Source organism: Lagenorhynchus albirostris, chromosome 9 (genome assembly GCF_949774975.1).
Source record: "Lagenorhynchus albirostris chromosome 9, mLagAlb1.1, whole genome shotgun sequence".
In the NCBI taxonomy this organism is placed as follows: Eukaryota; Metazoa; Chordata; class Mammalia; order Artiodactyla; family Delphinidae; genus Lagenorhynchus; species Lagenorhynchus albirostris.
In genome coordinates this window covers 45,784,544-45,811,455 of record NC_083103.1, presented here as the reverse complement: position 1 = coordinate 45,811,455, position 26,912 = coordinate 45,784,544, and the positions used below count along the sequence as shown (strand labels likewise).

At 40.6% G+C, this 26,912-nt stretch overlaps 2 protein-coding genes across 8 annotated transcripts in view; both read left to right on the top strand.

Annotated features, from left to right (window-relative positions):
* IPO7 (importin 7) overlaps positions 1-935 on the top strand; it is a 48,003-nt gene extending 47,068 nt beyond the window's left edge. Inside the window, exon 25 of the mRNA XM_060159691.1 lies at positions 649-935. Coding sequence (XP_060015674.1) covers positions 649-692 — 44 coding nt within the window. The 3' untranslated portion in view covers positions 693-935. The remainder of the gene's footprint in view (positions 1-648) is intronic.
* A 7,068-nt stretch (positions 936-8,003) lies between these two features.
* Positions 8,004-26,912, top strand: part of ZNF143 (zinc finger protein 143) — a 55,568-nt gene continuing 36,659 nt past the window's right edge. For 2 of the 7 annotated variants that reach the window (XM_060159693.1, XM_060159699.1), the window contains exons 1-5: positions 8,010-8,082; positions 23,649-23,763; positions 24,087-24,179; positions 25,026-25,109; positions 25,641-25,724. In XM_060159693.1, coding sequence (XP_060015676.1) covers positions 8,041-8,082; positions 23,649-23,763; positions 24,087-24,179; positions 25,026-25,109; positions 25,641-25,724 — 418 coding nt within the window. In that variant the 5' untranslated portion in view covers positions 8,010-8,040. Of the gene's footprint in view, positions 8,083-15,083; positions 15,109-16,646; positions 16,672-23,644; positions 23,764-24,086; positions 24,180-25,025; positions 25,110-25,640; positions 25,725-26,912 lie in introns of those variants that run through there. The other 5 variants (XM_060159695.1, XM_060159694.1, XM_060159696.1 and 2 more) reach the window with 5 other exon arrangements.

Genomic DNA, 26,912 nt, shown 5'->3' with positions numbered 1-26,912 from the left:
TCACATTGTTATTGGAAACCATATCTAATAAAGGTTTTAGTTATTCCCATGCACAGTATGGAAATTCTCGTTTGCTGAGGTTTTGTTTCAAGAAAATGTATTGGCATGTATTTGAGAACACGTTTTATTGTCTCCTCTGTCATACAGTCCAAACTAATCTACGTTTATGGATTTTTGAAATGAAAGACCTTAAAATTAAACTATATTTAATATTAAATATTGTTCAGATGGTAGTTTCTAATACATCAAATATATACCTCGATTATTTTCAGTATTTCCTTAAATATAACATCAAATTAGAGTTTCTTATAGATTATGGATCTTGATATGTGTCAGTGTTTTTAAATAAGGTTATAGGACTTTTAGATAACTTTTCGAGAGTAGTATTTATAAACTTGTAATTAGTTGCATGTAGATTTTATTTATTTATTCAACATACAGCCTTTCCCACAGTTTCACTAACCTATAACTTATTTTTTAATTTATACAAGTTAATTCTGACTTTGTCTGGGTTTCAGTATTTTGTCTTTTTTAATGGCTGACATTAGCATAAAATCTTCACTTTTTTGTAAACTTAAGCCATCCATTTTTATAAAAGCTATTCATTTATCAGTATTAAATAAAGGATGTTAATCTATTTCTCTGCAGGTAACAGAATGGTGATTACTAATCTACACACCTTATCAAGATAGTGGCTGCTGTGTTCACCTCTAGAAGAGACCAGAGTGTAGAGCAGGGGTGGCCATACCGCAGCCCTATGGCTATGTGCTGCTATTCAGTCCCAGATGTAGTCCCTGAAGCAAGCATGAAGAAAAAGTCATTAGGAATTGTATTAATATAAACCGTGTCTTTGGGAAGATCTAGCACAATGATTTAAGCATAGTAGGCATTCCATAAGTGTTTGTAAAATGAATGACCTAAAATTACATTAAAGCATATTGGTTATAAAAATGTCAGTTCTGTTCTATATAATTTTAAATTTTGGTGAAGATTATCTGTGAATATTTATCAGTATCCCTCCTGAATTCTAGGTTTTACCCTTGATGAGGTTGGCCACCCTTGCAATAATAGCACTTCACACTTTGGTGCATGTGGTTTTTACAAAGGGAAACTAGACATCCAGCTGGAAATCCAGAATTTTATTACTATGAGAGGAATATATATATATATATTTTTTTTTTTTTTTTTTTTCTTTCGGTACGCAGGCCTCTCACTGTTGTGGCCTCTCCCGTTGCGGAGCACAGGCTCCGGACGCGCAGGCCCAGCGGCCATGGCCCACGGGCCCAGCCGCTCCGAGGCATGTGGGATCCTCCCGGACCGGGGCACGAACCCGCGTCCCCTACGTCAGCAGGCGGACTCTCAACCCTTGCTCCACCAGGAAAGCCCGAGAGGAATATATTTTAACTTAACTTTTTGAGACGTAATTCCCCTTCGAGGTTTTTTAAAAGCACAGATGAGGGCTTCCCTGGTGGCGCAGTGGTTGAGAGTCCGCCTGCCGACGCAGGGGACACGGGTTCGTGCCCCGGTCCGGGAGGATCCCACATGCCTCGGAGCGGCTGGGCCCGTGGGCCATGGCCGCTGGGCCTGCGCGTCCGGAGCCTGTGCTCCGCAACGGGAGAGGCCACAACAGTGAGAGGCCTGCGTACCGCAAAAAAAATAATAATAATAAATAAAAGCACAGGTGATAATTCCTTTATGTATTTATAGATTCTGCTTTCATGTATAGATAGAAATTTGCCAATTACACTTGGTATTTCCTATATTTAAATGCTTCCTACCAGAGTTTTTTTAAAAAGTTTCTTTTAACATCCTTTTAATAATTCAAAATGAAATAAAAAGGAATTTCCTCAACCTGAATAAAGGCATCTACCAAAACTCTAAAGCTAATGGACTTAATGATGAAAGATTAAACACTTCCCCCTAAGATCAAGAACCATGCAAGCATGCCCACTGTTGCCACTTCTTTAGCATTGTACATGAGGATTTAGCCAGGGCAATTAGACATCCAGATTGGAAAGGAGGAAGTAAAACTATGTTCACAGATGACATGGTGTCACAGAAAACCCTAAAGAATCCATAAACACAAAGAGCTAATGACTTCTTCAAGGTTGCAAGATATAATATCAATATACCCAAATCAGTTGTATTTCTATACAGCAGCAATGAAATGAAAGTGAAATTAAGAAAATTCCATTTACAATAGCATCCCCAAAATTCTTAGGAATAAACAAAAGTGAAAAACTTACACTCTGAAAACTACAAAACACCTAAATAGAGACATCCCATGTTCATGAATTGAAAGACATACTATTGTGAAGATAGCAATACTTCCCAAGTTGATCTGCAGATTCAGTGTAATCCTTGTAAAAGCTACCTTTTTTGCTGGAATTGACAAACATTCTAAAATCTGTATGGAAATACAAGGGACTCAGAATAGTCAAAACAATCTTTAAAGCAAACATGATTGTACTAGTAAGGATACTTTTTTTTCTTTCTTTTTTGGCTGCATTTCGCGGCTTGTGGGATCTTAGTTCCCTTACCAGGGACTGAACCTGTGCCCTCTGCAGTGAAAGTGCAGAGTCCTAACCACTGGACCACCAGGGAATTCTCAAGGATAAATACCTTATACTGACCAAAGGAATAAATAAGAGAGTCCAGAAATAAACCCTTAAATTTATGGTCGATTGATTTTCAGCAAGGGTCCCAAAACCAATGTAGGAAAATCTTTTTAAAAATGGCTCTGAGACAGCTGGGTATCTACATGTAAGAACATGAAGTTGGACCCTTAACACTATATACAAAATAATTCAAAGTCGTTTCAAGATTTAAATATAAGATCTCAAAGTCTTAGAAAAAATACAGGTGTAAATCGTGACTGAATTAGGTAACAGTTTTTGGATATAACACCACAGGACAAGCAACAAGCACCACAGGACAGGCCCGTGTACCGCAAAAAAATAAAAAAATAAAATAAAAAACAGATGACTTGGACTTCATCAAAACTTACAACTTTGTGCTTTAAAGGACACTTTTCCAGAAAGTGAAAAGACCCCAGAGAATGGGAGAAAATATCTGTTAATCTTGAGTATATACAGAAGTCTTAGAACTCAACAACACAAAAACCCCATTTAAAAACAGTAAAGAACCCAAGTAGACGTTTCTCCAAAGAAATAAATGGCCAGTATCATAGGAAAAAATGCTTAACATCACTAGTCATTAGGAAAATGCAAATCAGAATTCATGATGCGATATTTCATACATACTAGCATGTCTATAATCAAGAAGGTGCACAATTACAAGTATTGGTAAGGAAGAAGAGAAATTGAAACCCTCATAGTGTTGATACGATGTAAAATGCTTATCTGTTGTGTAAAAGTTTGGCAGTTCCTCAAAAGGTAGAAAATAGTGTCACCTAGCAATTCCACTCCCAGATGATGCATATATCTGAGAGAAATCAAACATATGTCCACACAAGAACTTGTACACAGTTGTTCATACTAGCATTACTATAGCCAAAAGGAGGAAACGGCCCAAACAGCCATCAGTTGATGAATGGATAAACAAAATGTGGTATATCCAAATAATCAGATATTTGGCAATAAGGAATGAAGTACAATTACATGCTACATGTGGATAAGCCTTGAAAACAGAGTGAAAGAAGTCAGTCACAGGATTTCATTTACATGAAAGATCTATAATTAGCAAATCAATAGGTTAGGGAACACTGGGCAGGGGTGGGGAGGGAGGAGGGAATGGAGAGTGAGTGCTATTGGGCATAGGGTTTCTGTTGGGCATGATGAAAGTGTTTTCCATTAGATAATGGTGATGGTTGAACAGCTTTGTGAATATACTAAAAACTACTTAAGTGTATGTACACTTTAAAATGATGAATTTTATGATATATGAGATTACAAACTTTGTTTTTGCTGTACGCCGGCCTCTCACTGTTATGACCTCTCCCGTTGCGCGCAGGCTCAGCGGCCATGGCTCCCGGGCCCAGCCGCTCCGCGGCACGTGGGATCCTCCCGGATCGGTGCACGAACCCGTGTCCCCTGCATCGGCAGGCGGACTCTCAACCACTGCACCACCAGGGAAGCCCGAATTTTATGATATATGACTATCTCAATTTTCAGTTTTCTTAAGCCTCAAGTTTGTTTAAAGTTCTCTAAAAAGTAACATAAAATGTTTATTTATTAAATACAAATTAAGATCTAGCTATCCCCTTATTATAGGGAAAGTATTCTTCCCCCCAATACTTTGTTTTGCTACCAGCTGCTCATTTGTTTTTTAAATCCCATCACCCTATCAAATAGCCCTAGCTGGTGCGAGTTTGGGTGGGTAGCAGGAGGAATCTTCAGGAGCTTTAGATTGATAACATTTTGTAAATTGAGTTTACTCTCCTCTTAGTTTCCCACTAAAATAAACCTAACACACATTAACCACAACTAGTAACCTTGGAGCTCACTTACTGGGTGATATTTTCAAAGATGTAATGAATGAATGGGGTTAACACGTGGTCCAGGGGTAGAGTTGGTAAAATGAAAAATTGCACACACTGGAGTCACTATAGATAGCTTGAAATGAGGAGAATCATGCAATTAGCCACTAACAAAACATTACCAGTTGTATTATACCTATGTCTATGTCAGCATATATACTGAGAACTATATATCTGAGATTGGAAAGGAACATTTTAAGTAACTTCCTCATACACTTCCAAAAGTATGTTCTAATTAAGCTCTGATTAATGCTTTCGCTGTGGAAGCTGATTAACTGAATGAGTTTATTCTACAGACCAAGGACTCTTAATTCTGGGTCCAGGAGTCCTATGAAACTGCAGTCTTTAGTATAGTTTTCATAGCTTTCATCTGAATCTCAAAGGAGTTGTCAAAGTGCTTAAGAACCACTGCTGTTGACCATTAAAGTGAGGACTGGAGAGAGATGGGCTAACATTTATTAAGCACTTGAAAAGTATCTCTGATAAGCACTGTGCTACATTTATCTACATTCTCACATATCCTCCCAGTCACACTGTGAAATGTGTTTCTACTTTACACATGGGGCTACAGTTTGTAAGACAAGTGACACATCTAACAGCCACAACTTCCAATGGAGAGAGTTGGTTTTAAATTCTTTAGTGTTTTCAGAAAAGAAAAAACAGAAGAGAAATAAGTTTTTTAAAAAAAGAAAAATTCTTCAGTGTTTAAACAAAAGCTACAAATTCATAATAAAAATTTATTATAAACCTATATGAAAATAATTTGATAACTCAAAATCACCTTCTCCTAGAAATAATTACTTTTAAGAGTTGAATGCATTATTTCTACGTTTTTTTGGGTTTTTTTTCTCGGGCGCATCGTGCGGCTTGTGGGATGTTAGTTCCCCAACCAGTGATTGAACCCGAGCACTTGGCAACGAAAGCATGGAGTCCTAACCACTGGACTGCCAGGAAATTCTCTTCGTATCTTTTTTCTATACATATAATACTTTTTTGTTGTTTGTTTTTGTTTTTTTTTTTTTTTGCGGTACGCGGGCCTCTCACTGTTGCGGCCTCTCCCGTTGCGGAGCACAGGCTCCGGACGCGCAGGCTCAGCGGCCATGGCTCACGGGCCCAGCCGCTCCGCGGCATGTGGGATCCTCCCGGACCGGGGCAAGAACCTGTGTCCCCTGCGCCGGCAGGCGGACTCCCAACCACTGCACCACCAGGGAAGCCCTATACATATAATACTTTAATGGTTATATCATTGTACAAATATACCAAAATCAACCAATTCTCCAGGAAGTTTTTAGTTACTGAAAGACATGTTTTTAAAACCTTGATGGCAACAGTTTTTGAAGGGGGCTAGAAATAAGTTAGCCTATTTAGAAAACTGGGGAAAAGGTCCAGCTTTGTGTAAGAGCATGGACTAGTACTGATTGGCAGTGAAATGTTTTCATGCCATTAATTTGTTAACATGTAATAAGATATGAGGGATAGGAAGTGATTTAGGGAAAATGTGAAGATTCTGGATGGCCCTGAATAGTATGTACATTTGAACTTTGTTCTATATATAGTCAGTGGTAAATACTGTAACACAAAGTTCCACTACCTATGACAAAATCATTATTAAGGTTTCTCCCTGAATCAGATTAGAATTATAGTATCCTATCCACCACCACCATTCAATGTTTACAACCACTCAGTAGGTCCTGGGGATAAAAAGATGTCCTGTAACTGCAAACTACGATTACAGGGTGATTTTTAACTTCCTTTTTAGATTCTGTATTACTGTGTTTTAACAGACTACAGATTCAGGACTTAGTAATAAATGACTACATTGCATAAAAGTATTTTGATTCTTTTAATAATATTTCTGACTATAAAATACAGATATAACACCTAGAAGGTACAGAAAGTATAAATTAAAACACCTCGTTTGTCATCTGAACTCTCTGTGAAAAAGGGAAATCTATCCATTGGGTACAAGACTTGAATGAGCCAATTCCTCCAGTTTCAAGCAACCTAATCCAATTTTATGTGCCACATCTTTTATTCTTATAAGGGCATAAAATATAAAAACTACTTTAAACTTCTAAAGACTATGTATTCAAACGACACTCAACGTCTATTTTCCTTCCAATGGCATTTGGGCACCAATTACGCAGCTATACCTTGGTTAGGGTCTGCAGCCTGCCCCTCACTCGCTACCTAAAAGAAGGTCTCGTTAAAAATCTCAAACTGGACTCGAATGTAAATCAAAACACTTTAATTATCCTCACTTAGGCCATTCCATAATCACCTGAAATGCAAGGACACTAGATCAAACATCATCCAGCTCTGTCCAGCTTTTGTAAGCAGGACACAAATCTCCAGTTACAACGGGACCATCCTTCTCAATCTCTTAGTAACTCAAATCTACATTTGGAACACCAGATTTAACAAATCTTGAGTCTACACACTTTACCTCATCTTTATTCAGCCTGGTTGCCAAAGCATATGAATACATACTGAATACTCCTGAAATGACTAGTATTTCCAATGGCTCAGAAAAATTCTGGGTTGAGAGCTACAAGAAACACTACCTAAACTTCACAACTAATTTGTATCCATTCTTAATACTGGGGAGACCGAGTCAATTATTTCCTCAGCCTTTTGACTTTCCTTTAATTTGCGACACACACAAAAGGGAAAGTAAAAAAGTTAGCGACACCATTACAGACGACTTCAAAATTTGAACCTAAGGAACATGAAAGCGCAAAAGCAACCGCAGTGTCTCCCAGCAGAGTCCAAGACCACCACCCCGCTGTCGAGCTACGCCGGAGCTTCAGCTGAGGCAGGAGGCTCATCCTCCTACCAATGATGATGCCCCAGCGACTGGAAAAGCAAAGGGAGACTGGGCAGCCAGTGACAGGCATACAGCAGCTCTCGGAAAAGCAGAGCCTCCGCCCAAGACCAAAGGCCTCAGCTGGCACCGAGAGCCCCCAGGGAGCGGTAAGGCGTCCCATCCTGTCCTACCCCACCCTACCACTTCCCTCCCAACGGGACGACACTCGGCAATTGCTAGGCAAAGCCCACCCGGTCTCCAGAACGCGCTCCAGCAAGCCCACAGGGAGCGCCAAGGCCACCTCCTAGCCCCTGTGGGGAAAATGGCGCCTGTGAACCCTTCTCCCTCCCGGCTAGTCACAAGGACCAGCCTCCCTCCCTCGCTACAAAATGGCGCCTCCTGCTGGGGCCACAGACTCTGCATAATTCACTTGTCAGCGAGGCGGTGTCGCACTGGGACGAGCGGTTCTGCCAACCAGTCAGAAGCAGAAAACTTTGTTCCGCACTTTGGGTAAGCCACTCAGGCGCTGGCTGTAAGGCCAGGCGAGGCTGACGTCAGGAAAAGGGGCGTGGATAAGGCGGTCTCCTTTCGCGTAGCCTAAATTTGAGCCAATGGCAAGCAGGAAGCGTCCAGTGAGTGACGTAATGAAAGCCCAATGGAGGCTGGGGGCGGGCTTCAGACCCACTATGCTGGTTGCGGGGCTGAGGGGCCGGGCGGCTGTTTCCTGTCCTGGTGCATGGTGGTCGGACGAAGGAATTGTTGGAAAATTTTCTCGGAGGTTCGTATATAAATGTGTTTTTACCCAGTGTGCATTATTCTCCGCCCGGCCGCCGCCCTCAGCGTGGCGGCGCGGGCCCGGTAGGGCCCGGGCTCGGACTCTGGCTCCTCAGCCTCCGCCGCAGGCCTTGCAGATCCTACGGCCGGCCGCGGTAGAGACGCCTGGGCAGAAGCGGAGTTTATTAATAACCCGCGGCCGCCACTCGGGCGGCGGAGCTTTTCTCACTGAGGACGCACCCCCCCCCCCGCCCTTGTCTCTGCGCACTGCGCCCCGCCTGTTCCCCTCAGGGGACTGCCGAGGGGAGGGAGTGAAGGAGGGGAGGGTGGAGCCCTTGGGAGCCCGGCGGCGCTTCTCGGCTTGACCTCCGCGCGGAGCGAGTCCCCTGGCGCCGCCGAGGCGAAGCTCCTCCGGCTGAGACGCTGGACCCCGGTCGGCACCAGGCCCTAGCTGGGGCGCCGGCGGCAGAACTGGCTGAGGGCCCGGTCGGCATCCCGCCTGTAGATCGCACCCAGAATTTCCTCCCACTCTGATCGTGCACAGATTTCTTGTTTCCCTCACTAAAAAAAAAAAAAAAAAATTTTTATGGTCATTGAGGCCTAACAGCGAATATTAGAAATTGTCATTTTTATCATTCTCCTTTTTTCTCGGTTTTGGCCAAAGAGTATACGAATGCTTTGGTTGCTTTGTAACATTTTATTGTGGAACGTAAATCAATTTTTTTCTCTCCCCTTTTGCTTTTTTTAACATTTAAGTTTACGCATTAAGGAAGTTAAGTAAAGAGTAGATAAGAATACAATTGCTAAACTGATTATTTGTTTAAGATCAGTTTAAGCCTTTGGAAGTGTCTAATCAGCTGGTATAACCTAGTGGGGATGTGAAAAATTGTAGGTTCGAAGTTGTGGTCGGCTTTGTCCCGAACCTTACTAGAAGATACTTGTGTTTTGCTGTAGTTGACAAAAATCTGTGCAGTATTTAATATATTCTCTTGCTAAGTGCTTAGTTTCAGTTCATTGTTAAGTGTTTAGTAAGAGAATAGGTAGTGAGATCATACAAAAGCTCAGGTAAGACAGGTAACTAATTTATCCAGGTGTATTTTGATTACTTTGGAAATTATTTAGTGTACAAATACTTGAGTGCCTATTTTTTCCATAGCTGTCTTTTATTTTTTAAAAATAATGGCTTTATTGATATAATTTATATACCTTTACAATTCACCCATTTAAAGTATTATAATAATTAGGTAGGTTTAATGTATTCACAGAGTTGTGCCACCATCACCAAAATTTTAAAACATGTTCATCACCCCCCAAGAAACTCTGTACCCACTTAAGTTACTCCCCATTTCCCCATAACACTCCTTCTTCCCCAACCACTAATCTACAGATTTGTCTATTACCAACATTTCATAAAAATGGAATCACACAGTATGTGGACTTCTGTGACTGGCTTCTTTCATTTAGCATGATATTTGCAAGGTTCATGCATGTTATAGCATATATGAGTAGTTCATTTCTTTTTATTGCCAAATATTTCGCTGTATGGACGTAACACCTTTTATTTATCCATTCATCTGTTGATGGACATTTAGGTTGCTTCCACTTTTTTGTCTATGATGCATAATGCTGCCATGAACAGTTACGGAACAAGTTTTTGTGTGGACATTTGTTTTTATTTCTCTTGTGTGTATATATATACCTAGGAGTAGAATTTCTTGGTCATTTGGTCATACGGTAACTCTGTGTTCAATCTTTTGAGGAACTGGCAAACTTTTCCAAAGTGGGTGTACCATTTTACATTCCTACCAGCAGTGTATGAGAGCTCCCATTCTCCATATCCTTGCCAGCACTTGTTGTTATCAGTCTTTTTGATGGTAGCCATCCTAGTGGGTGTGAAGTGGTATCTCTTGTGATTTTTTTTTTTTTTTGCGGTACACGGGCCTCTCACTGCTGTGGCCTCTCCCATTGCTGCTGAGCACAGGCTCCGGACGCGCAGGCTCAGTGGCCATGGCTCACAGGCCTAGCCTCTCCGCGGCATGTGGGATCCTCCCAGACCGGGGCACGAACCCGCGTCCCGTGCATCAGCAGGCGGACTCTCAACCACTGCACCACCAGGGAAGCCCTCTCTTGTGATTTTGATTTGCATTTTCCAATGGCTAATTGTGCTGAGCATTTTTTCATGTGCTTATTGGCCATTTGTATATTTTCTTTTTGGAAATGTCTATTTGGGTCTTTCCCCCATTTTAAAATTGGATTGTTTATCTGTTATTGAGTTCTAAGAGTTTCTTATATAAAGGTCCTTTATCAGATATATGATTTGCAAAATGTCCATTGCCCTTTGCTGCAGGTTGAGATATTGCTGTGAAGTAAGGATTCATCATATTCTTCATGGAAAGATGACCTAGCTGTTTTGGGGAATTGTGCCTCTACTATTACTTTAGCTGTTATTAAATATTTATAATGTAGGTACAGTTTATGATCATGGGAGGAGAACTTTCTGAGTCCTGATGTTCTCATCATTACTTAATTTTGAAGTTTTTATCTAGTTTTTGTTTTTGGTTTTTAATCTGAGGTTTTACCCAGTTCTGAGTCTTTTTGCTCCTGGCTTTATTTCAGGACATAGTGATTTTTTTTTTTTTTTTTTTTTTTTGCTGTATGCGGGCCTCTCACTGTTGTGGCCTCTCCCGTTGCGGAGCACAGGCTCCAGACGCGCAGGCTCAGCGGCCATGGCTCATGGGCCTAGCCGCTCTGCGGCATGTGGTATCTTCCCGGACCGGGGCACGAACCCGTGTCCCTTGCACTGGCAGGCGGACTCTCAACCACTGCGCCACCAGGGAAGCCCAGGACGTAGTGATTTTTTAAAGAGTTGGGTTGCTTGAGTCGTTGCTCTTTGCTTAATTTGCATTTTAAGGGATGGCTTTTGTGAGACAGTGTTTTTTGGTTTTTAATTTATTTATTTTTGGCTGCATTGGGTCTTTGTTGCTTCGCGCGGGCTTTCTCTAGTTGCAGCAAGTGGGGGCTACTCTTCATTGTGGTGCGTAGGCTTCTCAGTTTGGTGGCTTCTCTTGTTGCAGAGCATAGGCTCTGGGCGCGTGGGCTTCAGTAGTTGTGGTTCTTGGGCTCTAGAGTGAAGGCTCAGTAGTTGCAGCGCACGGCCTTAGTTGCTCCGCAGCATGTGGGATCTTCCCAGACCAGGGCTTGAACCCGTGTCCCCTGCATTGGCAGGCGGACTCCCAACCCTGCGCCACCAGGGAAGTCCCTGAGACAGTGTTTTAAACTTTACCGTACTGTCAAAATCAAAGTGATTTTGTTTCAAAGATGGATTTAGACTGGACAGTGACAAAGGCTGTTCCCTGTGTCTGGACTGCCTTCTCTACTCTTCCTACCCCTAGGAAATGTTTACTTATCTTTCTTATGCCCATATTCACATGTAATCATCTTTGCATACCTGAGGCAGAGTTAGGTGCTCCTTACTTTATTAATGCTTCTGTTTATAGTAACTTTTTTTTTAAGTAACTAGTTTTAAAACCATGAAAATAATACATGGTAAATTTCTTTTTAACTTATGGAATGTATACGGTAGAAATTAAAAGGCCCGTCCCCAGTCCACCCTCATCTCCTAGTCCCATTTCTGGGAGGTAATGCTGTAAAAAATTATGTGTGTGGATAGCAAGAGTTAAAGAAGAAAACCAGGAAACGAAAAGATTTGATTTATTAAGCTAGTGGGAATTAATCTTATTAACAAATTTTTCTTACAATATTGTATGCAATGAAAATTCTACTGTTGTACAAGACAAAATAAGATAGTTAGCAGTGTTATTGGAATGGAAGGATGAGAGACTGGAGTAAAGAAAGCAGTAAAGAAGTTATTGCAGTAGTTATTAATATGTGAGGAGTTGGAAAAGAAAGGTTTTGAAGGATAAAAATCATGGAGTTGAAGGGAATGCCCTGGTGGTCCAGTGGGTAAGACTCCACACTCTCATTGCTGAGGGTATGGGTTCACTCCCTGGTCCGGGAACTAAGATCCCACAAGCTGGGCAGTGTAGCCAAAAAAAATTAAAAAGATGAAATGCTCTCTGTCATACCAAGTTCCCATATATATGGTTCCATTTAAAAAAAAATCATGGAGTTGACAGTTGCCCTGTTGTGAATTTAAGAATGAGGGTGGGCTTCTCTGGTGGCGCAGTGGTTGAGCGTCCGCCTGCTGATGCAGGGGACACGGGTTCGTGCCCTGGTCCGGGAAGATCCCACATGCCATGGAGAGGGTAGGCCTGTGAGCAATGGCCGCAGGCCTGCGTGTCTGGAGCCTGTGCTCCGCAACGGGAGAGGCCACAACAGTGAGAGGCCCGCGTACTGCAAAAAAAAGAATGAGGGTTTAGTCAAGGATGACTTTTGATCATTTTAATCTGTTGTCTGGGTTTGGTGGAAATAGCCAAGTCCATATGGCAAATTGATTAGAGTGGAAAGATGAATTGGCAAACCTTAATGGTGTATATGGAATGTGTTGTGTTTAATTCAGACAGAAAACAAGATGTATTTTGATATAAAATGAATGACAGGGACTTCCCTGGTGGCACAGTGGTTAGGAATCCGCCTGCCAATGCAGGGGACATGGGTTTGAGCCCTGGTCTGGGAAAATCCCACATGCCGCGGAGCAACTAGGCCCATGTGCCAAAACTGCTGAGCTTATGCTCTAGAGCCTGTGAGCCACAACTGCTGAGCCCATGTGTCACAATTACTGAGGCTTGCACACCTAGAGCCCATGCTCCGCAACAAGAGAAGCCACCGCAATGAGAAGTACACACACTGCGGTGAAGAGTAGCCCCCGCTCGCCCCAACTAGAGAAAGCCTGCGTGCAGCAAAGAAGACCCAACAAAGCTAAAAATAAATAAATAAATAAAAATTAAAAAAAAAAAAAGAATGACAACGTGGTACATTCCTAGGAGACCTCCCCACCTACCTATTGGTTAGTGTCTTCCCTTTCCTCTGGCATTTGTCCTTTCAAACAGAAGTGCTGAGAGGAAAAAGAATCACTGGCAGACTTTTGGATGGGGCAGTTTGATTTGAGACCTAGGAATGTATGTAAATGTTTTTAGTTGATGGATTATAGATCTGTGTTTTTAAATGAGGAGTGCATGTTAGATTCAACTGGGGAGCTTTTTGTAAGTGGACATGCTTATTGTTGAGAAGATAATATTTAAGGAAAATATACTAGGAGATAAATGTCTGTTATTAAAAGTCAGTTATTCAGGGAATTCCCTGGTGGTGAAGTGGCTAGGACTCTGAGCTTCTACTGCAGGGGGCACGGATTCGATCCCTGGTCAGGGAGCTAAGATCCCACATGTGGCAGCATGGCCAAAAATAAATAAAATTTTTTTAAAAAAGTCAATTACGGGCTTCCCTGGTGGCGCAGTGGTTGAGAGTCCGCCTGCCGATGCAGGGGACACGGGTTCGTGCCCCGGTCCGGGAAGATCCCACGTGCTGCGGAGCGGCTAGGCCCGTGAGCCGTGGCCACTGAGCCTGCGCGTCCAGAGCCTGTGCTCTGCAATGGGAGAGGCCACAACAGTGGGAGGCCTGCGTACCGCAAAAAAAAAACAAAAACAAAACAAAACAAAAAAGTCAATTACTTAAAATCACCTTTATTTTATCTTATTTTAAACATAAATTTATTTGTTTATTTTTGGCTGTGTTGGGTCTTTGTTGTTGCGTGCCGGCTTTCTCTAGTTGTGGTGAGCCGGCGCTACTCTTCGTTGTAGTACGTGGGTTTCTCATTGTGGTAGCTTCTCTTGTTTCAGAGCATGGGCTCTAGGCATGCGCCCTTCAGTAGTTGTGGCACGAGGGCTCAGTAGTTGTGACACGTGGGCTTAGTTGTGGCATGTGGACTTAGTTGCTCCGCGGCATGTGGGATCTTCCCGGACCAGGGCTCGAACCCGTGTCCCCTGCATTGTTGGCAGGCAGATTCTTAACCACTGTGCCACCAGGGAAGTCCCTAAAATCACCTTTAGAAATTATTTTTTGTCTTCCTTTTTAGGGGAAAAAGACTTTCAGAAGGAAAAGGAGATTTTTTTTTTTACCTTTTTCAAATTGAAGTATAGTTGATTTACATTATTATTCTTTTAAGGTGTACAACATAGTGATTCATTATTTTTATGGATTGAAATTTTTTTTTTAGTTTTTATTCTTTTATGGAGAAACCTTGAAAACATTATGTATAAGTGAAAGAAGGCAGTCACAAAAGACCACATACTATGATTCCATTTACATGAAGTGTCCAGAATAAGCAAATCTATAGAAATAGAAAGTAGATTAGTGGTTGCCTAGGGCTTTGGAAAGGGGGAGGTAGGGTTTTCTTTTGAAGGGTGATAAAAATATTGTGAATTCAGGTTGTGGTGATGTTTGTACAACTCTGAATATACTAAAGTCATTGAATTGTACACCTTAAATGGGTACATTTTATGATATGTGAATTACATCTCAGTAAAGATATTTTCAAAAAGGAAAAGCATGAACAAGAGGAAAGTTCCTCTTGAATAACACATCTCTGAAACTTTCTTTTTTGTCTTCTTTCTTCTCTGGCAATACCCTTTTACAGTAGTAGGAGAAAATAGTGAATAAGACAAGAGATAGAGCTGTACAGTCTCTTCTCATTTAGCTTTAAACTACTGATAAGCATTAATAGCAAACATATATATAATACCATGTGCTGTTACAAGTGCTTTGTATTTAACACAGATACCTCACAATACCCTCTGTGAAGTACCCTCCTTTTACAGATAGGGAAACTGTGGCACAGCATGGTTAAGTAACTTGCCCAAGGTCACATAGATAATATGTGGTAAAATGAGATTTTGAAGCAGGCTGTTTTGCTCCAGAGTCCTTATTCTTAAGTATAGTGTTATACTACCGCTCATAAGCATTCCTTCCTAAGTATAACCCATACTTTCCAATCTATCTATAGGGGAATCCTCCTTAGATATGTTTTAGTAGCTGGTTACTGTAAATATACTGCTTCCAGTCTGGAGAAAAACAGGTAATTAAAGTATACTGTGCTAAGTGTTATTATAAGAGTATGGACAGAGTATCTTGGGAAATACATCTAAAGCATTCTGACCCAATTTGGGGAGTTCAGATAAAACTTTCTGGTGGAATCTGAAGAATTTAGCCAAGTAAAGAGAGGAGGAAGAGTATTCTAGAGGGTATGAATAGCAGTGTTCAGAGCCGAGATGCAGGAGACACCTTGGGCTGTTCTGGGAGTGGCAAATAATCCAGCAGCTCATGTATAAGTTGTTGAGCCAGATGATTAGAAGGTTGACTTTGCCACTTATGTTGTGAAGTTAAGGACATCATTTAACCTTTGTGGGCTTCACTTTCTTGGTCTGCAAAATTGTGATAAAATGGTACTTAATTCATAGGATTGCTAGAAGGATTAAATGAATTAGTAGTAATGCCTGGCGTATAGTATTTTGGAAGAGTTAGTTATCATTATAATCATTTTTATTTTTTAGTATTATTAACATTTTAATTAATATTATTATTAAATGATACCAGTATCATTAACTACTAGAATTTTAAACAGTATTGCTGGAGTGTAGAATGTGAGGTTGTGCTAGAACAAGACTGGAAGATAGAGTGACCAACTTGTCTTGATTTGCCCAAGACTATCCCAGTTTTAAAAGAAAGTGTCCCCCACCACCAAAAAAAAAAAGAACTGAGAGTCCCATGAGCCAGGAAGCTTCTCAGTCTTGGGCAACGCAGGATGATTGTTCGTCTTATTGGAGAAGTTAGTAGAATCCAGATCATGATATTTGGACTATATGGGGAAATGGGAAAGTTTTGAAGGTTTTGAGACAGAGAAATGCTCTGATTGGATTTGAAAGCACTTGGACTGATTAGATTGGAGGAGGGTAGGAGTGGATTTTAGGAGGCCGATGTAGTAACCCAAGTAGTGATGGTACCCTGAATTAAGACAACCTAATAAGAGAAGCAAGTGGATTTGACAGATATTTAGGAGGTAGAGTGATAGTTCTTAGTGATCGGTTGGAGAATAAGGGGGATTTGACTACTGGGTAGGTGACTGCGTTTATCACTGAGGGAGAAAATACTAAAGTAGAATTTTGTGGCAAACTGTTTTGAGATGGAGGTGACTGTGGACCATGAAGGTCACCAAGGCCAGTAAGCAGCTAGATATATAGATCAGAAGCCCTTAAGAGAAAGGACTAGAGAGATTTTAAAGAGCTTATAAATTCCAGAGATCTTTGAAGCCAATGGAATGGATATGATATTCCAAGAGGAAAAGTGCATAAAATGAAAAAACAAACTAGGATGGAAACTTGTGGGTTCTCAGTATTTAGGAACCCATAGGAGAAACGGAAAAGGATTAGCTAGGAAGTTGGAAAAAACCAGGAGCATGTGGAAGTCACAGAAGCCAAGGTAAGAGAATGTTCTAAGAAGGAGATAAAGGTCAATGAAATCAAACCCAATATAAGACAGAAAAGTATCCATCACATTTTTTTTTTCTTTAGCTGCGTTGGGTCTTCGTTGCTGTGCGAGGTCTTTCTGTAGTTGTGGCGAGTGGGGGCTACTCTTCATTGCGGTGAGCGGGCTTCTCATTGCAGTGGCTTCTCTTGTTGCGGAGCACCGGCTCTTGGTGCGCGGGCTTCACTAGTTGCAGCAGGTGGGCTCAGTAGTTGCAGCACGCGGGCCCTAGAGTGTGTGTGCTTCAATAGTTGTAGTGCGAAGGCTCTAGGATGAACAGGTTTCAGTAGTTGTGGCGCTCCGCGGCATGTGGGATCTTCCCAGACCAGGGCTCGATCCCATGTCCCCTGCATTGGCAGGCGGATTCTCAACCACTGCACCACCAGGGAAGCCCCTATCACAGCTTTTTAATCTGTTTTATGATGGACATTTGAGTTCATTCCAATTTGGAACTATTATGGATAAAGTTGCTATGGACATTCTTGTGTAAGTCTTTTTGTGGATGAATATTTTCATCTCTCATTCATAGGAATGGCCATCGAACTTCATGTTAAAGTGGAGATTAGTGACCAGCCAAAGCAGTTTCAATACTTAGGGACAGAAACCAGATGGATAGCAGTGGGAAATCAGGAAATAGTCTTAGTAACAACTGTTAGAGAAATCTAGCTGTGATAAGAAGGAGAGACTAGTAGCTGAGTCAGAGGCAAGATTTTGTTTTATCGATTTTGTTTTTGTTTTTTAAAATATTTATTATTTTTATTTGGCTGCACCGGGTCTTAGTTGCCATGTGAGGGATCTTCATTGCGGCATGCAGGATCTTTTAGTTGCAGCACGCGGGCTCTTAGTTGCAACATGAGGGATCTAGTTCCCTGACCCCTTGCATCGGGAGCATGGAGTCTTAACCACTGGACCACCAGGGAAGTCCCTGTTTTTGTGTTTTTTTAAGTTATTGATGGGAAGGAACTGGGAGAGAGAGGGAAATTTTTTACAGGATAGATCCCTGAGATCCCTAAGGAGGAAAGACAGATGAAATGCAGAGTACAGGTTGGAAGGATTAATCTTACCTTGTAGGAAGGTAATATTGTAGGAGAGAAGGAAGAAATGTGTGGAAATGCAGTGAAGTGAGGTTTGTTGGCAGAGAATTCCTCTGCTGACTTCTATATTTTCCGTGAAGTTGGGAGCTGATTAATTTGCTGAAAATGAAGTGGTGAAGGAGACAGGGTGGGAGGATAGCAGGAGAGGGAGTGGGGGTAGAAGGTTTGAGGTAAATGGAAAATATTTTAAATAGTCACCATGAAGAAATAAAGACATGTAAGTTTGCTGGACTGCTTTGGGGGTTCAGAAGAGGTTGGAAGAGCCCAAGAACTTTTATGGCCCTTCAGGACTATTCCATCAAATAAGTTATTAGATCTGAAAAATGCTTCGTAAATAAGACCTGTACAAACAGTTTTTTCTGACTAGAGGTATATGTTTTAACTATCCATGTTTAGTGTCCTATTCAATATACTTTTTTGGACAAAGGATCTATTTTGTTATAGTGTTGTGTTTCAGGAGTGCCCTCTCTCATTTTCATAATTGTCTCACAATGCTTTGCTTCCCTTACCTATGACAAGATGAGCAATTTGGGTAATAAAATATTAACATACACAGTGTTTATCTTGAGGGAAATAAAGTACAATCTAGCATCATAGTTTTTTTTTTGTGGCATCATAGTTTTGAAACGACTTTATGCTTTTTTTAACAGAACAATGTCAGAAGTTGAGTTTGAATATATCAGAACCTTTCTCTTTCTCCTGATGCTTCCTCAGACTCCCTAGTCTCAGTGAAAGCAAGCCAGGGCATGCTTAGCAAACTGAGCTATGCAGGTGTGCCCTTATCAAGCCCTGTTTTTTTTTTTGTTTTTTTTTTTTTGCGGTATGTGAGCCTCTCACCGTTGTGGCCTCTCCTGTGCGGAGCACAGGCTGCGGATGCGCAGGCTCAGCGGCCATGGCTCACGGGCCCAGCCGCTCTGCGGCATGTGGGATCTTCCCGGACTGGGGCATGAACCCGTGTCCCCTGCATTGGCAGGCGGACTCTCAACCGCTGCGCCACCAGGGAAGCCCTCAAGCTCTGTTTTTAATGCTACACTGTTGAGGTTTGAGAGAGATTTTTTTTGGTTCTTTTTCACATCAGTGGTTCAGTTAAGAACAAACCATCACCAAAATTGACGTTCCTGATGACTAGACCTAGGTGTCCATTTCTCAATTCTTGTCTCTTCTCACCTCTTTTTCTCACAGGTATTTTAGTTTCAGGTCTCCTAGGCCTCATCTCAACTACCTGCCAGTCAGTTTCAAATACTCTATTTCTGAATGGTCCTGGAACTTGGCAAAAAGTTTGAAAGCCTTCAATTTCCAACATTTCACCCATCTGATAGAATATTCTGCTTCTTTAAAATAGGTAGTATAAACTCTATCCCTCAGTTTTACCCTTTAGCATTCTGTTGAGCCTATGAAAACTCTACATCATTCACCAGCACATTCTAACTACTCTGTACTTAACTGAATTACATTTCATCAGTGGAACATGCTTATTCCCTGGGTGTATTTAAATAAAATTGAAGGGATTTAAAGATAGTTTTCCACAAATGTTAATCAAAGCAGTGTTACTGGATCAGCATACTGCAAAGGTACACGATAGCCTGCTATTTTTTTTTTTTTTTTTTTTTTTTTGCGGTACGCGGGCCTCTCACCGATGCGGCCTCTCCCGTTGCGGAGCACAGGCTCCGGACGTGCAGGCTCAGCGGCCATGGCTCACGGGCCCAGCTGCTCCGCGGCATGTGGGATCTTCCCGGACCTGGGCACGAATCCATGTCCCCTGCATCGGCAGGCGGACTCTCAACCACTGCGCCACCAGGGAAGCCCCTAGCCTGCTATTTTTATGTTGCTGTACTAAGGAACTTACTCATTCCAGGTTAGGAGATGTCATAAAATGCAGCACAAATGACCATGCTTAAATGGAGAAGCACTTTGTATAGTAGTAAATTTATGAGGAAAATTTGGAATTGAGACCAGGTAATAGAATGGCATAGCTTCTCTGTTAAGTGTTGAGGTGAAACCAGCCTGAGGTTAGGATCTGAGCTTGACAGTTTCTGAAGGCCTGGCTTCTGTGGCTTCATGCAAAAAGACCGCTAAGATTTGTTAATCTAGATTTCTTTTTGTATCATTTCTTACCACAATAAAGGTTACTTGTAGTTGGAGTTCTTTATACCTGGACCATTAGATTTATATTTTCATAATAATTTGTGGTAATAATTGTATCTAACAAATTAGGCCAAACTTGAAATATCTAAGGGCTTCACATTTTAAAATATTCGTCTGATGTAGATTCATACCGCTGAGGAAACACTGATTCTTTTTTTTAAGGGATGAAGTCAGCTAGTATTTAGTTACTAATTTTAACCATCAATTTTCAGACATTTTTTTCTTCCTGCCAATAATTTTGGATATTTTTCACTTTTAAAATTATGAAATCTATCAAATATAAGGAGGAGTACCTGTATAAGTAATTGAATAAAAGCTTATGTATCCACTTGGTTTTTAACAGATCCTAACATTTTTCCATATGTGTTCAGACCTTTTTCTAAAAATTATGGTTAAAAACCCACAACATAAAATTTACAGTCGTAACCATTTTTAAGTGTAGGGTACAGTAGTGTTAACTATATGGACATTGTTGTGTGATAGATCTCTAGAACTTTTTCATCTTGCAAAACTGAAACTATGCTCATCAAACAACTCCCCTAGTACTTGTAACTACCATTCTACTTTCTAATTCTAAGAGTTTGACTACTTTAGATAGCTCATATAAGTGGAATCATGCAGTATTTGTCTTTTTTTGACTGGCTTATTTCACTTAGAATAATGTCCTCAGGGTTCATCCATGTTGTAACATATGACAGTATTTCCTTCTTTTTTAAGACTAATATTCCATTGTGTATATATAAATTGCATTTTCTTTATCCATTCATCCGTTGATGGACATTTAGGTTGCTTCCACCTCTTGGCTATTGTGAATAATGCTGCAGTGAAGAGGTGTGCAAATCTCTCTTTGAGATTCTGTTTTTAATCCTTTTGGATATGTACCCAGAAGTGGAATTGCTAGATCATATGGAATTCTATTTGTAATTTTTTGAGGAATCTCCATACTGTTTTTGTTTTATTTTTATTTATTTATTTGGCCGTGCCACGCAGCTTGCAGGATCTTAGTTCCCGGACCAGGGATCAAACCTGGGCCCCCTGCAGTAGAAGTGCAGAGTCTTAACCACTTAGCCAGGGAAGTCCCAATAGTGGGCATTCTAACAGGTGTGAGGTGATATCTCATTATGGTTTTGATTTGCATTTCCTTGACAGTTAGTTATATTGAGCATATTTTCATATGTTTGTTTGGCATTTGTTTATCTTCCTTGGAGAAATTTCTATTCAAGTCCTTTGTCCAATTTTTAATTGGGTTATTAGTTTTTTGATGTTGTGTTGTAGAATTTCTTTATATATTCTGGATATAACATTTGCTAAATTTCGTAAGTGTGTTTTTTTCTCTTATGCTAATATCCATCATCATCTTCCAGAAAGGCAGGAACTTTATTTATTACACAGATGTCTTCATTTGAGATTCCTGTTGTGTCCCCATGACAGCCTCCTCTGTGTCTGATTTTGGCCCATGATTCATTATTAAAGCACAGGAAGCTGACTACCTTTTGCAAGGTGGCCCTTTCTAAAGGTGTCATGTGTATCTTACATACTTATTTTCACACAACCTGAAAATGTTGGTGCCAGAAATAATCAAGACATGATGGTGGATATGGTATGAGCAACTATAGAGTGTTTGATCTCTAGCTTATTTATTTCATCTATTCATTATCATATTTTCCCTAGTTGATCATTTTCTAACAAAGGGCATTAATTGTATCACAGAGCCTTTTTGAGAATAAGACTGGCTGTGTACCTGCCATCACTTATTATCTCTGGTAATTGTAGTGCCCATATGATCTCTTCTGATTCCTTCACCGCCCCATGTATTTGCCAGCAGTTTGTGTCCAGGAATCAGCTGTCTCTTCAAGATGTTTCAGTTAGTGTAGATTTTTTTCCCTTAGGATAGATACTATAGGTCCTGAAGCCTTCCTAAAGAAAGTTAACACTTGACCAGCTTTCAGACAAGAAATAACTTTTATTTATTGCAGATATATCAGTTACCTGTTGATGTAGTTATTTGGAGATTTATAGATAATTCAATGAAAAGGACAAATGCTTGAATTATGGTCAAACCATAGGCATTTTTTAACATCATGACCCAAATTAACTTGTAATCTGCCTTTTTCAAAATTCGTCTTCTAGACGAATGCTGTAAAAATCATAGAGTGCTTTCTACATTTTTATAGGTGTTTTCCCTTCCATTTCCTTGTCTTATTTCTGTTATATAGTGGCAGTACTTGTTCTGAAAATTAGCCTGTCCCAATCCTGTACTCATCAGGGGGCTTAACAGCAGAGTACCAGTTTTACTTTGAGGCTTCTCTGTTAGCCCTTAGATGCAGCAAGGAAGTATTGAAGTTTCAGTCTGCTTTATGAACAGTTACAGATTAGAAATATTTCAGGAATCCCTGAAAAGTCAGCCCGTGATTGACTTTTATCACAGCACTGATACCTTTCAGAGTCTAAACCATAGACCCTGGCTTTAATCCAAAGAGGGTGTAGTTTATAGTGTTTATAAAACAAAAATCTTCAAGTAGTCCTAACATAAATATAATTGCAAATTATTACTACTATCTGCATATTGCTCTTTTAAATATTGACACTGAAATCAGATCTTTAGACCTGGAAAGGTCCTCAAGAGATGCTCTGGTATCCAGTTCCCTGGCTCAAGGCAGCTAAATTATCCCAACTCATGTTTGAGACAACTCAAGGCCTACAGAGGTAATGGGACCCGGAGATAGGAAAAGGGAGGAAGGGGGTTGTGGTGATGATTGGTAAAAGAGCCATTCATCCATTTATTCTGCACCAATTGTGTGTCTGTTGTGTGCCAAGTACTTTTTAGGCACTTTAGTCAGCAATGAGCAAACATAAAAACACCTGTCCATTCTATTTGAGGGAGAAATAGATAAGAAAAAAACCAAATAAGTAAATACATGTAATATGTCAATTTATTAGTACTATGCTGAAATATAAAGGAGGGAAGAGGGCTGGAGTATATCATCATTGTGGGGTTGGAGGTACAGTTTGCAATGAGGTGAATAAGGAAGCTCTCGTTGAGGTGCCATTGAACAAAGACTGGAAGAAGATGAGGGAGTAATAATGAAGATACCAGGAAGAATGTTTCAAGCAGAAGGAACATCAAATATAAGGTCCTGAGGCAGCAGAACATCCAGTATGTTTTGAGGGAAAGCAAGGGCACCAGTGTGGCTGAAATGGAACGAATGAGACGGAGAGTAGTAGAAATGGGGGCAAGATCATTGGCCTCATAGGCTAGTGTAAGGACTTTTGGCTTTACTCTGATGAGAAATCATCAAAGGGTTTTGAGCAGAAGAGAGATGTGATCTAACTTTTTCATTCAAAAGGACAATCTGACTGTTGTGTTGAGAGGAGATGAGGGAAGTCACAGTAGAAGCAAGGAGACCAGTTAGGATGCTATTGCAGTAACATCTCAGGGTGAGAGATGGTAGTGGCTTGGATCAGGGAGGTAATGGCGAAGCTTGTGAGAAGTGGCCAGGTTCAGCATAGATTTCTGAAGATTGAGTCAACAGGATTAACTCAATCCATTCATCGATTCTAAGTGGGAATCTTCAACCATGTTAAACCCAAAGAACACTAATGATGGGAATTTTAGGCATGGTACAGAACTGATGGGCAAGACTTGGGTGTGCTCAGTAGTTTACTGATGAATTATTAAAAGTATGCTCTGGACTTTGGGCAAATACTTTTACCCTGCATATTAAGTGAAATTTCAGCTTATTTCAAACACTGTTCACTTCCGTAGCAATTTTTTATGGTTCATAAATATTGTTTGTAGATTTTATTTCATATACATCGTTCTTTGTTCTCAATGCCTACATTTTTTTCAAGGTAGAAAATGTTGTTAGCCCAGATAAATCGAGATTCTCAGGGAATGACAGAGTTTCCTGGAGGAGGAATGGAGGCTCAGCATGTTACCTTGTGCCTGACAGAGGCAGTAACTGTGGCAGGTGAGCAATCTTATTTGAAGGGATCATGTGGGTTTGGAAATATTTATCTTAAGGGAAAATGAAAACTTACAATACTGTTTACTTTGTTCCTCCTCCTTTAGCTAAAGGCAACACAAAGCTAAGCCTTTTTATGAGCATTTTTACCCTGGTATGGATGCTGGTATAGTAGGGTGTAGAAATATTTTTTGTAAATGCTATAAGAAATCCCATTTGAGTCTAAGTTAAGCAATCTGCCTTTTGACTAATTTTTATTTTTTAAAAAATTAAACAGCACACACATATGATAGTTACCTAAAGAAAATAACTTTTTTTTTTTATAATAGATGGTGACAATTTAGAAAATATGGAAGGTGTAAGCCTGCAAGCAGTAACACTTGCAGATGGTTCTACTGCTTATATACAACACAATTCTAAAGGTATGTGCCTCATATACAGCCCATTGGTTATTATCAGCAATTCATAACCTCAGAGTTGGAACACCTAGCAGTTATACCACTTTCCAATCCCTCCTACAGACACTGTACTACATATGGTAGTAATTTCAGTTTAACTTAAATTTTGTTTTGATAATTTGAGGACACGTTTTGAGATATTTGGAAGATACTCTGGGGTATCAGAATTAGTGAGGAAGAGGGGAGGGGGTAGTGTCCCTGACCTATTTTTAGTAAGACCTTTCTCACTTTTTCCCTTTAAATTATTATTTAATGTTTTTACAAAATATGCGTAAAAGTAGACATTTGGTTTTGCTTTTATAACATTGTTTCTAAATCAGTGTTTACTTTGCTCCAAGAAATAGCCTAGTTCTCAAATTCCTTGTTTTTTTGGAAAGCTACTGAGCATATGTATACATAGTCAAGGGACTTGTAGCCCCCAGGGATGAGAATGACAGCTGGCCTCATGTGTACTGATACATCTTTCTATCTTCCCAGTTTCAGCTTCGCTGGGGTCAGGGTCACGATTCCTAAGTGGCTCTGAAAGGTATATAGAGGTTTGACTCATGTAGCTTGCTCAGATGAGCCACTCTTCCTCTTGAACTTGTCTAATTGAAAATCGGAGGGGAGAAAGGATGGCTGAGGGAGGATTTTCTGCTTTCTGTAGGATCACTGGATGTGTTATTGAATTGCCTCAGAACATTGAGGGAAGAATCAAGATGAACATGATCTTAAGTAGTGTATGTTTTTATAGTTGATATCATTTTGAAATTGTATAAAGTTTAAAATTTTTGCTTGTGCTAATTTATTGGCTTAAATTGTTTGTTCTAGATGGGAAACTCATAGATGGTCAGGTCATTCAGTTGGAGGATGGTTCTGCTGCCTATGTTCAACATGTACCCATACCTAAAAGTAGTAAGTATTTGATATTTACTTACCCTTCTGATTCTCATACTTCAGTATTTGCTGCCTCCAACTGCCTCTTACTACTTAAACTTAGTCCTGATCTCTAGGTCTCCTTCTGAAAGGGGAGATAGGTAGATGTCAAAGAGAGGATCTAAAGACCATTTTAACTTAATTGAGATTTTCTCTCGAAGTTAATGGAAAAGAAATTACTAGACTTTACTCTGGAGATAAATGGGCAACAGTTCTAAGTGAATATTTCTATTATTTGAGATAAATCCTACACGCTTTCTCATTTTCTTTTTTTCCTTCTTTCAATTCTCCTATCCCCTGGTAAATATTCCTAAAACAGGTATTCTAATATCTTTTTACCTTTAAACACTTATTCAGAGCAGCTTTGCTGAAATTATTTAAATGTTGAAGGATCCATAAAGGAAGTGTAGGTTTGTATGATGTGTTTAATGGTTTATTGACTCTGTTGTTGTTGAGTTATCAGAATATGCTTGGAAAATATGGGATCTAAATGTAAACATTGTTCTTGAGCAGGGGACAGTTTGCGTTTAGAGGATGGGCAAGCAGTGCAGTTAGAAGATGGAACTACAGCATTTATTCACCATACCTCCAAAGGTAAATTAGCTTTGAACATTTGAATAAAATAAGGGGGAGGTAGGGTGTGGGAAAAATAAGACCTGCCTTTAGTTGCAGAAATGCTGTTGTCATGTAAAAGAAGGATTATGCTTGTTCTCTCAAATATAAGATGGTAGATTTTGGCACAGTCTAAGGGAAAACTTTCTAATAATTTGAGTTGTCCAGTAACAGGTTGAAATAGCAAACCCCTGGTCTCTGAAAGACTTCAACTAGAGGCTGCCTTTTTTTTTTTTTTGCGGTACGCGGGCCTCTCACTGCTGTGGCCTCTCCCGTTGCGGAGCACAGGCTCCGGAGGCGCAGGCTCAGCGGCCATGGCTCACGGGCCCAGCCGCTCCGCAGCATGTGGGATCTTCCCAGACCGGGACACGAACCTGTGTCCCCTGCATCGGCAGGCGGACTCTCAACCACTGCGCCACTAGGGAAGCCCCTAAAGTTTGAGAGTTATATTTTTTGGTTTTTAGGGGTTTTTCTGTGGTACGCGGGCCTCTCACTGTTATGGCCTCTCCCGTTGCGGGGCACATGCTCCGGGCGCGCAGGCTCAGCGGCCATGGCTCACAGGCCCAGCCGCTCCGCGGCATGTGGGATCTTCCCAGACCAGGGCACGAACCCGTGTCCCCTGCACCGGCAGGCGGACTCTCAACCACTGCGCCACCAGGGAAGCCCGAGGCTGCCTTTAAAATATGAAATTAAACACTTGAAAGTTAAATTGTTGATTTTTTTCTTCCTTTTAAATATAATGTCTTTAGCAAGGTCCTTTGCCCCTTGTGTTGGTCTTTAAAACTAAATAAAAATTTTAAAACTATCTGAAGCAAATATGGCAAAATGTTCATGTTTATTAGCTTTGTGTAGGGAGGACCAGGGGTTTGAGGTGGAATGCATAGGAGCAATGAGCACAGCTCTGTAGCCAGACTATCTGGGTTCAAATCTGGGTCTGCTGTCTTTTAGCTGTGTGCCCCCGAGCAAATTATTTAACCTTTTTGTGCTTCAATTTCATCATCTGAAATGAGGATTATGATAAGTATCCACATCATAGGGTAGTTGTGAAGACAAAATGTACAAACATGTAGAGCACTTGGAACAATATTTGTCACATAGTAAATGCTCAATAAATATTAGCTATTGTTATTACTTTATAAAATACTTTATTATAGAATGACTGTAAATGTT